The sequence below is a fragment of the Culex quinquefasciatus genome, chromosome 2 (genome assembly GCF_015732765.1).
Source record: "Culex quinquefasciatus strain JHB chromosome 2, VPISU_Cqui_1.0_pri_paternal, whole genome shotgun sequence".
Classification (NCBI taxonomy): Eukaryota; Metazoa; Arthropoda; class Insecta; order Diptera; family Culicidae; genus Culex; species Culex quinquefasciatus.
Genome location: NC_051862.1, coordinates 175,318,867 through 175,335,063, shown reverse-complemented (window position 1 = coordinate 175,335,063; position 16,197 = coordinate 175,318,867). Strand labels below are relative to the sequence as shown.

Sequence of the window (16,197 nt, the reverse complement as noted above, 5' to 3'; positions counted from 1 at the left end):
AGAGCACATATTTAAACATGTGTTTTGACTAGACCATCGTGATTCTGAGGAAAAAAAGGACCACTTTTTATCTAAATTTTTTGTTTATGGTTCAGAAGATATTGAATTTTGTGTTTAAAACTTATGTTGAACTTATGTTTAAATATGGGCTGTATGTGAAAATTGACAACAAGGTTTCATTTGCACAACACACACTGAAAAAAATTCTTAGCTTGAAAGTGGACTGCATGAATCGATTAAGAAAATGTTGATTTCAGTTTTGTACTATTTTGTGTACGATTTAGATGGAATGATCCATAGACATATGAATAACTTATGTGGTGCTCACAACACATTAAAAAAAGTCTGAAAGCTATATGAAGTAAGGGAACTAGTGAATGCGCCTAGAAGTATACTTCCGTTAGTAAAAGTGGTGAATGGTGTTGGACCTATTGAAGAGCGTATATTTTCAAATACAACTGTGGGCCAGCTCAGTAAATTGTTGTATTTTAATGAACAACTTTTTTTTTAAGAAATTGCCTGCAGTTTATATTATAAACATTTAAATCAAACACTATTAATTACACCAACAATCAGAAATAATGTTGAACTCGAATTGTATTGAAACTTCAAGCCTTTTATTTTCTTTATTAGTTATTTGTTACATCCAATCATTCACTTATCTTCTTCCAATAACAACCGCTGGTGGTGCTTCCACAATGATCGTCGGATCGTAGTAATAATCATCGTAATAGTACGGGCTCGGGAAGAATCCTCCGCCATAGAATCCGTAACCTCTACCATAACCATAGCCTCGTCCATATCCGTATCCTCTTCCGTACCCAAACCCTCTTCCATATCCAACACCTCGTCCGATTCCTCTGCCAATGCCACCAAATCCTCGACCGATTCCACCAAATCCTCGTCCTCCACCGAAACCACGCCCTCCGCCACCGAAGCCACGTCCACCCCCACCGAAGCCACCACGCCCTCCACCACCTCCAAAGCCACCGCCACCGCGTCCCGCGTTTCCTTGTGTGGCCAAAACCACCAGGATCACCAGTACTAATAATATGAACGGTTTCATAACTGCTTCTATAAAAGATTGAATGTTTCCCCTTCAAGCACTGGCGAAAGAATGTTATTTCGTTGCAACAATATTTGCGCTAATTTCAACCAGGAGCCTTCTGTGTACGTGTTCTAGGTGTCATTCCTGGATGATAAACGCGCTAATCAGTTCGCACAATTACCAGGATAAATGTGATAATCAATAAGTCAAATCGAATCACTGCTGAGTCGGAATTCCCAAGCTGATGGGGATTTTCTTTCGTTTTTGAAACTTGTTTCTTTTGGTGAATCTTCTATTTATTGCACTTTTTGAAAACAATTCAATCACTTTCTACCGACGATGAAGGTCGGCGGCGAAAACACTGCTGGGGACTCCACTATAACCGTCGGATCGTAATATCCGCCGTAGTAATATGGTGCAGGTGCATTTTTTTTTTCTGTTTGAGTATTAAGACACGGAATCCTGATTACGAGGACTATTGTATCGTGTTACCCATTTTTACTGTTATTAAGCATTTCCAGATCTATAACACAGTCCCTATTGAGAGGGAAAGTGCTGTTCCATCCAGATGCTGTAAACTCCATTCCTTGTGCCTTGTGCGCTATGCATCGCTAGAACCGCGGTGACAATTTTTTCGTGTCATTTTTCAAGCTCTTCCCAGCAGCTATTATTTGCCGCGCGGGGTCTTGTAAAGACAATTGTCTTTTGCGGTGCTATTTTGCGGTGTTCCTTTGCTCTGATCTGGACAATGCGACTGGACTGCAGTGCAATACCGATCGGCTGGGCATTATTTACATGCGAAGACACGAGGAAAGTATTTTGGGAAGAGGCGCAAAGGAATATCCCAAGATTGATCACATGCTTGAAGAGCACGTGAAGCAACCGTTTTATACTCATACGGTTGCTGCTACCTCTGAACTTAAACCTAAGGCTGCCACCCTGAGAAGAACCCATGACTTTCCGCTTATGAGGCGAAACCCGTAACCATTCGGCCACAGGAGGTTGGCGTGCAGGTGCATACACCACCGGTCCAGGTTCGTAGTAGTATCGTGGACCCCAAGCTCCAAATCCGAAATGAGGCGTTGGTGCACTGGAGCTTGGTGAAGCAAACATAGCTACAATCAGCACTAGGAGTAACTTGACTAAGAAGTTCATTCTTGAGAAATATATGATATTCTTCCAACAGCTGATATCGTTACACTGACGAATTTTGGATAAAACATCCAAACTTAAGTTTTTTTGTCAATGTCACCAGCCAAAGGTGCTAATCACTAATAGTTATATAGCTCTGCTAATTGGTGATGATTTCGCGAAACCATCTTGGGACAGGACTTATGTACCATTAAGAGTACCGTCGGTGAACTGAACATGGACAACACATTGTCTTCCCAGATCTAAGTTGAATTTACTTCTTGATATCTCAAAGACTCATGAAATGTGAAGCCACTCCGTTATTGACAGATCAGCTGAAGTTAACAAGTGATTGAAAAATTATTAGTGGTAGCCAATCTTCCCTACACTGTTTTATTTCTGAGGCTCCCTAATTTTTTAGTCAATACCGGTGCCTTCCCAAGAAGCCACGATTATCTCGACGACCCAAACCGTCAGCGTGCCTTCCGATCAACGATGATACAGAAATGACTTTTTTACAGCTGAAATTTTAATCACTTTGACCATTTAAAACATTAATTCACGAGTTAATGTAACAATTCACACGACGCCGTGCCTTCCGATCAACATTCGAATACATAAAACTATTAGGATTAAAAATTTTGTATGTGTGATTTTGTCACACATACAATTTCGGCAACCGACCGTGCGCCACCACTTCACTAGTTGAACTCATATCTCTGTAACTATTCGTCAGCTGTGCTATCTTGTGACAACGACCATTTAGTACTATTCGAGAAAATCGATTTTTAAAGTTTGATGATAAATATTTTTAAAACTATGAATGATAGAACCAAACTTTTTGAAGCAATCGGTTCGTATACTATCGCTTAGCAAACGCTCCAAGTTTCAACTAATTTGGTTACACCAGTTAAAAGATACAGTAAATTATGTAATCAAAATAGGGAGCGGCCGTGGCTGACTGGTTACGGTGTTCGCTTTGTAAGCGAATGGTTCTGGGTTCGATTCCCATCTGCTCCCAACGAGAAAGTTAAGAACACATAAATTTGAAATGATGAATATGAACGAAAAATCAAAGTCGCTCGAGGCGGGGTTCGATCCTCCGTCCTTTGGATTGGTAAGCAAAAATGCTAACCACTAGGCCATGACGACTTGGTGAGCGTGGACTGGAATTAGGAATACTGTTACAGAGAGCGAGTTGTGGCGCTATAACCACGGCAAATAGTGTCCAGGGCATTCGTGGAAATACAATGTCCCATCCCAGAGGGTCCCGGAGTACCAAACCTTCTTAGCATGGTGCTCCCAACGAACACAACCAAAATCTCGGAGCTTATGGTGGTGTGTCCCCACGCTTCTTCCTCCCCTGTCGATTCAGAATTGTGTTGTTGTTCGAACACTCTGTGCTCAAACTCAACCCAATTACGAGTCATCTCTGCGATACGGCTTTACGCAGTAGGCCTGGCCGCTTTAACGCTTGTGATGTTTCAATGCATTCTAATGCAATGGCGCACTACAAATGTTAATAAATGATAAGACGAGTGCTAGGCGTCATCTAACCTAAGGCACTCTCCAGGATCCTTTCGAAAGATTGGCTGCGCTAGGGTCTGATTAGATTAGATTAGACAGTAAATTATGTAATCAAAAATCTGAAAAGCACGTGTCACAAGTGTGTTCCGAAAGTAAAATTGTACTACGTGTCACAAGTGTGCACAGAATTCCCATACAAACTAAAATAGGCTTAAATCAATAGTTTAACCGACTTAATCAGTATATTTTCAAAAACAAAAGGTTGTATTGCTTTTAGAAAGTATTATGTACATAAATTTGTGAAAAACAAGAAAAAATTTCCACATTTTCCAACAACATGTATGACGTGTCACAAGTGTGCACGATCATTTTGATGATAAATTGATCTATGTCACAAGTGTGTATTGCGATATCCGGGAAACAGGAGCGAGTTTCCAAAATCGGGTTAAAGCATCTTGTAGTGTTTGTTAAGTATAACAAAACGTCATCATTAACTCATTTTTGACCAAAATGGTCTATGTCACAAGATAGCACACAGCTGACGTATTGTCATCAAAACAAAACATAAATAAACATGTTTATCGAATTCGTTGTCGTTTTATTATAAATAAATTATCACATTCTGAGTCATTCGCTCTCATTCAATCGGTAACTTTCAAACTGCTTATCCGTGATGATGGTGATGATGACGATGGCCGTATCCGTATCCTCCATAGCCTCCGTAACCTCCATATCCACCGTATCCACCATATCCATATCCACCATGATGGTGTCCGTAACCTCCGTAACCTCCGTAACCTCCATAACCACCCGGATATCCTCCGTAGAAACCTGGCCCTCCGAATCCACCTCCGATCAGTCCAACACCCACACCGATTCCACCAAATCCAAACTGACGCTTCTGACGGGCGGCCTGTTCACCGGTCGCTTCCTGGTCGTTGACCTGGGCCAGGTCGGCGGCGGCAGGTTCAAGCGCACCGTCGGCAACCAGCTGCTGGGGCTGTTCAACTTCAGCTGGAGCTGGAGCGGCGGCCACGGACTCATCGGCCAATGGTTGAGCATCTTGCTTGGCCACGACTTCCGCTGGGGGATCTCCGGCTGGGACCTGCAGCAAAATATCACTATCCTGAGGCATCGGAACTTGGTGGTATTCCTGGGGGAACGCGATGGCCGACCCGGCGAGGGCCACCAACAGCACGACGTACTTTGGGTTCATCGTTAATCTGGAAGGAAAAAAAGAAATATTTCAATTCTTAATTTAATTGTTTTAATAATTGATTTGAGCAATTCGACCAGTTTAACTTAACAAGCTCAGAAAGTTTCATATTTTAGAACTGAAAATAGTCTCAAAAGTGTACAAGTAATCGTCGGTTGAAAAAAGGTCCAAATTTGTACTTCTTCAAATACGTTATTGACAATTTTACTTCTTTGTAAGTCCAATCAAAGGTCAGATCAAATAAGTTTTAAAACATATTTGGAGTAAAGAACAATAAATAAATTAAACAAAAATAAAATTCATGAATTAAAATAAAAACATTGTTATGGTTGCAAAACAATTTTTTTTGAGTTTTAAAACATCTATATTAAATTAATTTGTTAAATTTTAAACTATGAATGTAGACAATGATGTAAAATAAGGAATTGAAAAATTTCAGCAAAACTAGAATTGAACGCTTATGCTTTTGTTATACTTTTTGCAAAATCATAAAAAAAACGATTTCAAATATTCTATTCAAATACTAAAAACAAGACAGCAAAATTAATTTTCCGTAGCTTTCAGATGATTTTCTTTTTTCACTTTGTGGTTTATTCAAGAAAATTTCATCACTTTTTGGAACAATTTTATATGAATAAATTTCAAATATTCAGGATTTGTTCATGTCCAAAAACACTTTTACACAATTTTTCTTCCATCACTAATCACTGTTTTCACCACTCAACTCAAGTCCTTTTCCAACCACTCACCTATGAGTAAACTTAAAATGTAGAGTATATCCAATCGACAGAGTTGTTTCAATCTCAAGCTGCAAGCTGTGACTATACGCTTCTCCCGGTTTCGCGAGCCTTTATATATTTCAAGTTCAAGAATCAAGTCTCAAGCGGGCGCGCGCGCGCTCCTCCAGATCCAAAAGAAAAAGCTTCTTGAATCAGAAATACCAACACCACGAAAGAACCAGCTAAACTTTACTATAGAAACCTTAAAAACCGGCCGACCGCTCAACGATCAACCCCATTCGTCACCCTCCCCGGGTCCTGCTTCTTGCTTTTCTTGATCTTCCGACTCTATAGAAGTCGTCTTATCTCGCCAAGTCAAACGGAAGCTCAAAACAACAACAGAAAAAGCACACAATGAAAGCTTATGACTTGTGTCATTCATTCATCCAAGAGTAGCCTTTTGTCGCCGGTTTGTGGCGGTGTGTGGTGCGGTAGGGTGGTTCATATTTTGGAAAAAATGAGTTTAAAAATTATGACTATAATTGTGAGATGACTAGTATCAAGAAACAAGAAACAAGAAACAAGAAACAAGAAACAAGAAACAAGAAACAAGAAACAAGAAACAAGAAACAAGAAACAAGAAACAAGAAACAAGAAACAAGAAACAAGAAACAAGAACAAGAAACAAGAAACAAGAAACAAGAAACAAGAAACAAGAAACAAGAAACAAGAAACAAGAAACAAGAAACAAGAAACAAGAAACAAGAAACAAGAAACAAGAAACAAGAAACAAGAAACAAGAAACAAGAAACAAGAAACAAGAAACAAGAAACAAGAAACAAGAAACAAGAAACAAGAAACAAGAAACAAGAAACAAGAAACAAGAAACAAGAAACAAGAAACAAGAAACAAGAAACAAGAAACAAGAAACAAGAAACAAGAAACAAGAAACAAGAAACAAGAAACAAGAAACAAGAAACAAGAAACAAGAAACAAGAAACAAGAAACAAGAAACAAGAAACAAGAAACAAGAAACAAGAAACAAGAAACAAGAAACAAGAAACAAGAAACAAGAAACAAGAAACAAGAAACAAGAAACAAGAAACAAGAAACAAGAAACAAGAAACAAGAAACAAGAAACAAGAAACAAGAAACAAGAAACAAGAAACAAGAAACAAGAAACAAGAAACAAGAAACAAGAAACAAGAAACAAGAAACAAGAAACAAGAAACAAGAAACAAGAAACAAGAAACAAGAAACAAGAAACAAGAAACAAGAAACAAGAAACAAGAAACAAGAAACAAGAAACAAGAAACAAGAAACAAGAAACAAGAAACAAGAAACAAGAAACAAGAAACAAGAAACAAGAAACAAGAAACAAGAAACAAGAAACAAGAAACAAGAAACAAGAAACAAGAAACAAGAAACAAGAAACAAGAAACAAGAAACAAGAAACAAGAAACAAGAAACAAGAAACAAGAAACAAGAAACAAGAAACAAGAAACAAGAAACAAGAAACAAGAAACAAGAAACAAGAAACAAGAAACAAGAAACAAGAAACAAGAAACAAGAAACAAGAAACAAGAAACAAGAAACAAGAAACAAGAAACAAGAAACAAGAAACAAGAAACAAGAAACAAGAAACAAGAAACAAGAAACAAGAAACAAGAAACAAGAAACAAGAAACAAGAAACAAGAAACAAGAAACAAGAAACAAGAAACAAGAAACAAGAAACAAGAAACAAGAAACAAGAAACAAGAAACAAGAAAATGAACCACCCTAAACAGGTATCACGGTGTGTTGAATTGTTTACAATCTATAGTAACGAAACCGGTGAGAAGCTTATTTACTGAGCATACAGCAAAATAAGTCCAAAACTCAAGATGAGCTGGCGGCTTGGGAAAAGGGAGGGCCGAGTCACAGACATCCGAAAAGAACAAGAATGGGAACGACAAACTATTATTGCGCCATGGCTCTGTCAGCGAGCCGGCAAACAAGTTTTCAGGGGGTTTCCCGAGGTCACCATTCCGGTGACCGTGCGTCCACGCACAAAGCTCACAAAGGGGATGGTCGTCTTTTCTTTCTGGGATCTATTTCTGGTAATTTCGGTTTTAGCCTGAGGAAATCGTTAATTAATTTACGATGGCGACTGATTGTTATTAGAGCCGAAATCACCATCATTGTAAATTTGACCATAAATTATACTAATTTTGACAAGATTTATTTCAAGAGGGATCATTTCAGAAAGAAATTGTTGAATGTATGAATACATTTTTTATCACTTGTTATTACCAATGAGATTGTTTTTGTATTTTTTTTATTCAGGTAAAATAGATAGATAGATCGAAATATTTAAAAAAAATACTAGAATTTTATAATAAGGTAAGTCAAACACCCTAATTTCTCGTAAATGATTTTTATATATGAAAATTTGGATCAAGAATTTGGAGCAAATAGGAACGGTTGTATCAGCGACCTCTGGATTGTCAATTCACTTTGATTTCATAATAAAAGCTAATAACTGCACTGAAAGTTACTAAATCTTTGGTATTGTTTCGTGAAGAATATCAAACAAATAAACCTTATTACATAATATCTGATTTATTTTATAGCCTTTTCAAGTTCAGGGTTCGCTGCCATCTTCATCATCATCAATCACTCTCGATAACTCAAAAGGGTCTTCTATAGAAAGGTGATCCAGGAAAAAATCCCCGGCTTCCAATCGGGTTATAAGGGTCATTGTACAGCTGCTGCTGCTGCTGTTGCTGGAATCCATTGTATAAGCCAGTGTTGTATCCTCCAGCCAAAGGGTTGAATCCTCCTGAGTAACCACCTAGCCCAGCATTGCCATACAACCCGTTGGAGTAAATTCCAGCGTTGCCGTACAATCCGCTACCATATCCTCCGGTAGCATAGGGATATCCACCGACGGAAGAATATCCGGATAATCCGTTACTGTAGGAATACGGATAACCTCCAAGTCCTTGACCAAAACCGTTGCTATAAGGATAGTATCCTCCGATACCGGATCCTGGAAAAGAACAAATCAAATTTAAAAAGTCTTTAAAAAGTCACACTCATAATTCTAACCAAGCAACTGTCTAGATTTTCGGCTCAAATCCAGGAATCGCTCCTCGGCCGCCTCCGTCCTTTTCGGTCCGGACACATCTTCTTCGTCCGAGGCTAAGCAGCAGGTAGTTCCTAGAACCAGCAGGGTTACCAGCGTTGCAAACTTCATTTTTGGTTTAAATTTCGTCGTTTTTAGCCACTCAAAACACTTGTTCTCAAACTGTTCAACTGAACTACTGACTTTTCAAACAACTTCAGTTGACTTTATATAGGTCCGAAGACACTGTCCTAACTTACCAACCAAGTTCAAGTTTGAGCATTTTAATGAAACAATGTAATTGTTGTCCCCTCCCGAAAAAAAGAGTTTCTACGCCCTGGACCATCGCACTTCGTTTTGCATATTACCACTTACAAAGTACACATGACACACGGGAGACAATTGACAACCAAGTGTTAGAAGTGGTCCGAATTGGCCAGTCCGGCGAATTGAAGTCAAGGGCCCCGGACGGACTGCAAACTGACCAAAAATGAATGGACCATTCATCTGCTGAGGACGAGTCGTATGTGACACCGAAGGTAATAAAGTTATACAATGGAGTTAATGACCTCTGGGCTATGTAATGCATTTGTTTAAAGTTTGATGACTAAGATGCGAAATCTTGTGTTCTGCTTAGTTTGCGCGAATATCTATATTTTTGAGCACTTTTTGACAAATTGTTACTTTCTTTATTTTGAAAGTTGAAGGTGGATTGAGTAGTTTGCTGGAATATTGCCAAACTGATTAAACCAACTTTGCATTTCTGGGTCACGGCGTCTTTTTCAGGGGGGTAGTATTTTTTGAGAAATAGCAAGAAAACTGTCATATACATATGAAAGTGTGCAACATCCCCGTTCATTTGCTGGGCGAACGAAAATCTTTGGTCGGGAAAAATCAAAGTTATCCTCATTTGAAGTTTTTGAACTTTTTTCCTATGGGGCGAAATTTCGTCTATTTCAATTTAGTATTGTTATAAGTCTACATGGGCATGATTTATGGTTCAGATCATATAATTTCTTATGGGAAATGATGCAAGGAACATTTTTCCTGAAGCACGCAAAGTGATTGAAAATAAGGGAAAAAGTTATAAAGGTTTTATTGAAAATTTGGGAGATTTTCTAATAAAATTTCACACCCCTTTCCCAAAAACCACAATGTTTTTGATATTCAGATCAATATTTCGATGAATTCTTTTTTGAGAAATGTTTCTGGGCCCATTGAGTATATAAAGCACTACAGAAAAGTGTAATTGGTTGGGTTTAAGCTCAATTGTATGTCACATTTATGAATTTTGGATTTCACCGAATCAACATATTTTTGTGTGTTTTGGTTATAAAATGTACCGTTTACATTAAAATTTCATTTTTTTTGTGAGTACATGGTCCACATGATATGTTTTGTATCTAATTGAGGCATGCAGTGTAAATACAATCACAAGGTTTCTATTTCTATGCCTTTTGTTAATTTGTATTTCCATTTGAGCTATATTATTTGTATTGAAACTACAGAGTTGAACTTGCAATTATTGGTAATAACATACATATTGCGTAAAAATCATTTAAAAGTTTAAATGTATGTAAATCTATTAATTTAATCTCAAATAATTGAGCTTAACATACTAAACAAGTCTGGCATCCAAATTTGAAACAACGAACAATACAACAATTAAATTGTTTTGACTGTGGTGGAAACCACACGGCGAATTTCCGTGGCTGTGCCGCGCGGAAAAAGTACCTCGAGGAGCAGGACAAGAAGAAGAAAGCGCCAGCGTCCCGCCAACCTCCGAAGACTTCGAGCTCGAACGCTGCAGCAGCTGGCGGCGGAGCGGTTCCATCGACCAACCCAGCGTTCCCTCCCGGTTGGGGAGGTTCGTACGCTAGAGTAGCCGCTTCTGGGGGCGGTTCTCCCCCGGGACAAGCTGATGTTACCGGTGATGACCTCTTCACGCTTCCTGAGTTTTTCGCCCTTGCTGGAGAGATGCTCACGCGCTTTCGTGCCTGCCGAAACAAGGCAGAACAATTCCAAGCTCTCAGTGAGCTGATGTTGAAGTACATCTACAACGGATAAGCTGCCTTGTGCAGTGAAGCTTTTCGACGTCAATAGACAAAACATACTGTGATTTAGTTTTAAGCTTTTCTATTTCTATCCTTTTCCTTAGTAAATCTAGAAGGTTTTTTTTTTTAATTTTTCCTTCTCTTGCCAAATCCATTGTTAAAATATCCAATTACATCAAAATGAATTACAGTTCAAATCATAGTTGAAAGGAACTCCAAAACTCTATTAGGTTATAAGAAATACGGAATTGTTAATTGATTATTTACTAATAAAAAATTGAATTGAATTGAATAAATTGTTTTGCTAAAAAACACACAAATAATTGATCTTTTTATTCACAGTGGCAGTGCGTGGCCGAATGGTTACGCTGTCCGCTTTGTAAGCGGATGATTCTGGGTTCGATTCCCATCTGCTCCAACCTTCCATCGGATGAGGAAGTAAAATGTCGGTCCCGGCCTTGGTTGTTAGGCCGTTAAGTCATTCCAGGTGTAGGAGTCGTCTCCATGCCATAAGTACAAACAACACACCAAACCAAGCCTACTCCGGTGGAATCGCTGGCGGCGGTTGGACTCGCAATCCAAAGGTCGTCAGTTCAAACACTGGGGTGGAAGGTTACTTGGAGTAGATAGAGGTTTGGGTGCTCTCCCCATTCAAGCCTTCGGACTCCTAGGTTCGAGCAGAAACTTGCAATAGAGACAACAAAAGACCTGGGGGTCGTTAATGTGGATGGTTTGATTTGATTTTGATTTACAATATTATCACCTGACCTCAAAATAAGTACGAGATCTCTTGTGAGGTTTAATAAGACTAATACAAATGTGAAAATCTAATGGAAACGGTACATTTTATAACAAAAACAAACAAAAATATGTTGATTCGGTTGAAATCCAAAATCCATAAAAGAAGCTTACAGTTGAGCTTAAACCCAACCAATTACACTTTTCTGTAGTGCTTTATATACTCAATGGGCCCAGAAACATTTCTCAAAAAAGAATTCATCGAAATATTGATCTGAATATCAAAAACATTGTGGTTTTTGGGAAAGGGGTGGGAAATTTTATTAGAAAATCTCCCAAATTTTCAATAAAACCTTTATAACTTTTTCCCTTATTTTCAATCACTTTGCGTGCTTCAGGAAAAATGTTCCTTGCATCATTTCCCATAAGAAATTATATGATCTGAACCATAAATCATGCCCATGTAGACTTATAACAATACTAAATTGAAATAGACGAAATTTCGCCCCATAGGAAAAAAGTTCAAAAACTTCAAATGAGGATACCTTTGATTTTTCCCGACCAAAGATTTTCGTTCGCCCAGCAAATGAACGGGGATGTTGCACACTTTCATATGTATATGACAGTTTTCTTGCTATTTCTCAAAAAATACTACCCCCCTGAAAAAGACGCCGTGGGGTAGCTCATAATCTAAATTGTTTATCAATTTGATTTGACAACGCTTGCTTATTAATTTTTGTTCGATAAAAGTATTTTGAAGGCTCTTTTATAGGATATGGATAATGTCCTTAACGGTGCACATCAACTAGGGCTTTTGCACCGAGATTTATGTTATTATATTTAGTATTTCTGAAACTACGGGAACTTTCAAAGTTATTTTGAATTCATCGCCTAAAGTACTGCATAATCAAAAAGCAAAGCAATCCACTTTAACGACCCCCGGGTCTTTTGTGGGCTCTGTTGTAAGTTTCTACTCATTTCTAGGCGTCCGAAGGTTATGTGTGGTGAGTCACTCAAAACCTCTTTTACGCTAATGGACCGACGTTTCACTTCCCCATCCGATAGAAGGCGTGATCAGGCAAATCTCGTCTCGAAAAATGCCACCGGGTCCGTCTGGGATTGAACCCAGGCCATACTGGGGTTCAGAAGCTACCACGCTAACCACTGCGCCACCGGACCCGGCATAATCAGTTATTTACAAAAAAGTTCGAGCATAAGCATGATTGACTGCCAATTAGCTGCTACCTCGTAATTGACAGATCAGCTGAAGTCAACCATCGTTCACTGTTCAACCTCTGAAGATCCCTACTTTATAACAGACTCTTTGACTATCAATCTTCCCGATAACAATATTGCTCCAGCTGTCAATAAAATTTTCAGTCCCTTAAAATAGATTGATTTGATTTTTCGTTCTATAATTTGATACTTCCCGCTCTCGACGGTCCCTTCAAAATCGACAACGAGAGAGTCCACTGTAGTCAATACCGGCGCCCTCCCAAAGAGCCTGCAGTTCAACAAAAGGGAGAAATGTTAGTCCGATCAATTATTTACAACAAAGTTTTACTATTTTTACTGTCACATTTTTGTAGTATAGGGTTCCTTGGTTGCTGTGCACCCTTAAGTTCGAATCTCGAAGTTTGACTTTCTCATCTTTTTAAAATGACATGTTACAGAAGCCTTTCAAAAAAAAAGTTTAGTTAAGTACTTCAAAAGTTATACTAAAAGACGATGTAAACTAAAGTCCGGAAGATTGTAAAAAGGGTGGTTTTTGTAAGGAAACCCTTCATGTTATACATTTTTAAATAGGTATTTAAAAATCCATTCCAACGAGCCCAAAATATGGAAGAACTGGCAACCCTATCAAAAGTTATAAGCACTTAAGTGTTATTTATACCCTTTTTGAGGCCGGATCTAAAATATATAGATGAATGTTATGTCCGAATCTATCATGTAACCCATCGTTGGATGGGTAATCAAAAATTTTCTAACGAGCCCAGAAAATTGAAGAACTGGCAACCCAATCAAAATTTAAAAGCACTGAAGTGTTATTTGAACACCTTTTTGAGGCCGGATACCAGATATGTCGATGAAAACGTTGTCCGGATCTGTTATGCCACTCATCGTTGAAATCGTAATCAAAAGAACTTTGCAAGTAGCGCAAAAAATTGAAGATCTGTTTTTTTTAATGTATTTATTATAAGAATGTCATGAAGGCACCAACCACCTAAAGGTGGATTAAGTAACGTTCTTTATTGGTAGTCACTCGCAAATCTGAATCCAAAACACAAAAAAAAACATTTTACCTTTAAAAATGTTTAAAAATAAGCTATTTGTACAGAGAATGTATAATTTTCTAGCTATAATTCAATTCCTTGAATAGTTACCCTTATTTTTAACTTAATTTCTCAATTATTTCTGCCCTAATTGAACATCAACTAATAACTCTATGTTTTTCACGTAGGGCACTTCTCAAACCAATCCATTTTGAAATTTACTAGATATTGTCTATCAAGCTCTTAGCAAATATTTTTCTGTAATTGTACTTTGAAATATTAGAAAACTAGTTATATTTACATTTCTCAATACCAAATCTGTCCATGCTTGAATGCTAAATTTATTGTTATTTTCTGTGTGCTCGCGCAAATTAGTCTTTAAGTCATCACGATCATGGTCTTGCGTGTTTGTGACATTTGGTAATACCCCAAAAGAACTTGCTCACGCAACCGACCCGCGGTAGGCCTCCAGAGCGGTATTCGATACATTTCCTGCAGATAGCCCTGACAATGTTCGTTGCACCGACCGGTTCGTAGTTTTTTACCCAAAAAAATAATCAACCAGCGTAAAACAAAACACCACCTTTCGGTGATCAATCTCTCACGTTACCACTCTTCCACATAGTTCGAATCCTTGAACGAGATCCAACCGGAGCACTGAACTATGACTAAGCCCAGCCGACGTATTTATTATATAATTTTATTAATTTGTTTTTGTGGTTCTTCAGTACCGAACCCGGCACTTCAAGAAAAACTTGTTTTGAACTCACGTGAGTACTCCGTACTACACGGCGTCTTTTTCAGGGGGGTAGTATTTTTTGAGAAATAGCAAGAAAACTGTCATATACATATGAAAGTGTGCAACATCCCCGTTCATTTGCTGGGCGAACGAAAATCTTTGGTCGGGAAAAATCAAAGGTATCCTCATTTGAAGTTTTTGAACTTTTTTCCTATGGGGCGAAATTTCGTCTATTTCAATTTAGTATTGTTATAAGTCTACATGGGCATGATTTATGGTTCAGATCATATAATTTCTTATGGGAAATGATGCAAGGAACATTTTTCCTGAAGCACGCAAAGTGATTGAAAATAAGGAAAAGTTATAAAGGTTTTATTGAAAATTTGGGAGATTTTCTAATAAAATTTCCCACCCCTTTCCCAAAAACCACAATGTTTTTGATATTCAGATCAATATTTCGATGAATTCTTTTTGAGAAATGTTTCTGGGCCCATTGAGTATATAAAGCACTACAGAAAAGTGTAATTGGTTGGGTTTAAGCTCAACTGTAAGCTTCTTTATGGATTTTGGATTTCAACCGAATCAACATATTTTTGTTTGTTTTTGTTATAAAATGTACCGTTTCCATTAGATTTTCACATTTGTATTAGTCTTATTAAACCTCACAAGAGATCTCGTACTTATTTTGAGGTCAGGTGATAATATTGTAAATCAAAATCAAATCAAACCATCCACATTAACGACCCCCAGGTCTTTTGTTGTCTCTATTGCAAGTTTCTGCTCGAACCTAGGAGTCCGAAGGCTTGAATGGGGAGAGCACCCAAACCTCTATCTACTCCAAGTAACCTTCCACCCCAGTGTTTGAACTGACGACCTTTGGATTGCGAGTCCAACCGCCGCCAGCGATTCCACCGGAGTAGGCTTGGTTTGGTGTGTTGTTTGTACTTATGGCATGGAGACGACTCCTACACCTGGAATGACTTAACGGCCTAACAACCAAGGCCGGGACCGACATTTACTTCCTCATCCGATGGAAGGTTGGAGCAGATGGGAATCGAACCCAGAATCATCCGCTTACAAAGCGGACAGCGTAACCATTCGGCCACGCACTGCCACTGTGAATAAAAAGATCAATTATTTGTGTGTTTTTTAGCAAAACAATTTATTCAATTCAATTCAATTTTTTATTAGTAAATAATCAATTAACAATTCCGTATTTCTTATAACCTAATAGAGTTTTGGAGTTCCTTTCAACTATGATTTGAACTGTAATTCATTTTGATGTAATTGGATATTTTAACAATGGATTTGGCAAGAGAAGGAAAAATTAAAAAAAAAAACCTTCTAGATTTACTAAGGAAAAGGATAGAAATAGAAAAGCTTAAAACTAAATCACAGTATGTTTTGTCTATTGACGTCGAAAGCTTCACTGCACAAGGCAGCTTATCCGTTGTAGATGTACTTCAACATCAGCTCACTGAGAGCTTGAATTGTTCTGCCTTGTTTCGGCAGGCACGAAAGCGCGTGAGCATCTCTCCAGCAAGGGCGAAAAACTCAGGAAGCGTGAAGAGGTCATCACCGGTAACATCAGCTTGTCCCGGGGAGAACCGCCCCAGAAGCGGCTACTCTAGCGTACGAACCTCCC

The 16,197-nt window shown here is 38.3% G+C and overlaps 1 protein-coding gene across 1 annotated transcript; it reads right to left on the bottom strand.

Moving 5' to 3' along the window:
• Positions 1–4,283: 4,283 nt before the first annotated feature.
• Positions 4,284–5,808, bottom strand: LOC119767167 (RNA-binding protein squid-like). Its single transcript, XM_038255060.1, has 2 exons — positions 5,672–5,808; positions 4,284–4,929 (listed from the first exon to the last, which is right to left on the bottom strand). The coding sequence occupies exon 2, from the start codon at positions 4,920–4,922 to the stop codon at positions 4,371–4,373; it is 552 nt and encodes a 183-aa protein (XP_038110988.1). The 5' UTR covers positions 4,923–4,929; positions 5,672–5,808; the 3' UTR covers positions 4,284–4,370.
• Positions 5,809–16,197: the final 10,389 nt, after the last annotated feature.

Excerpts from the sequence above, each read along its gene's own strand:
- LOC119767167 (XM_038255060.1), bottom strand. The coding sequence starts at position 4,922 with ATGAACCCAAAGTACGTCGTGCTGTTGGTGGCCCTCGCCGGGTCGGCC.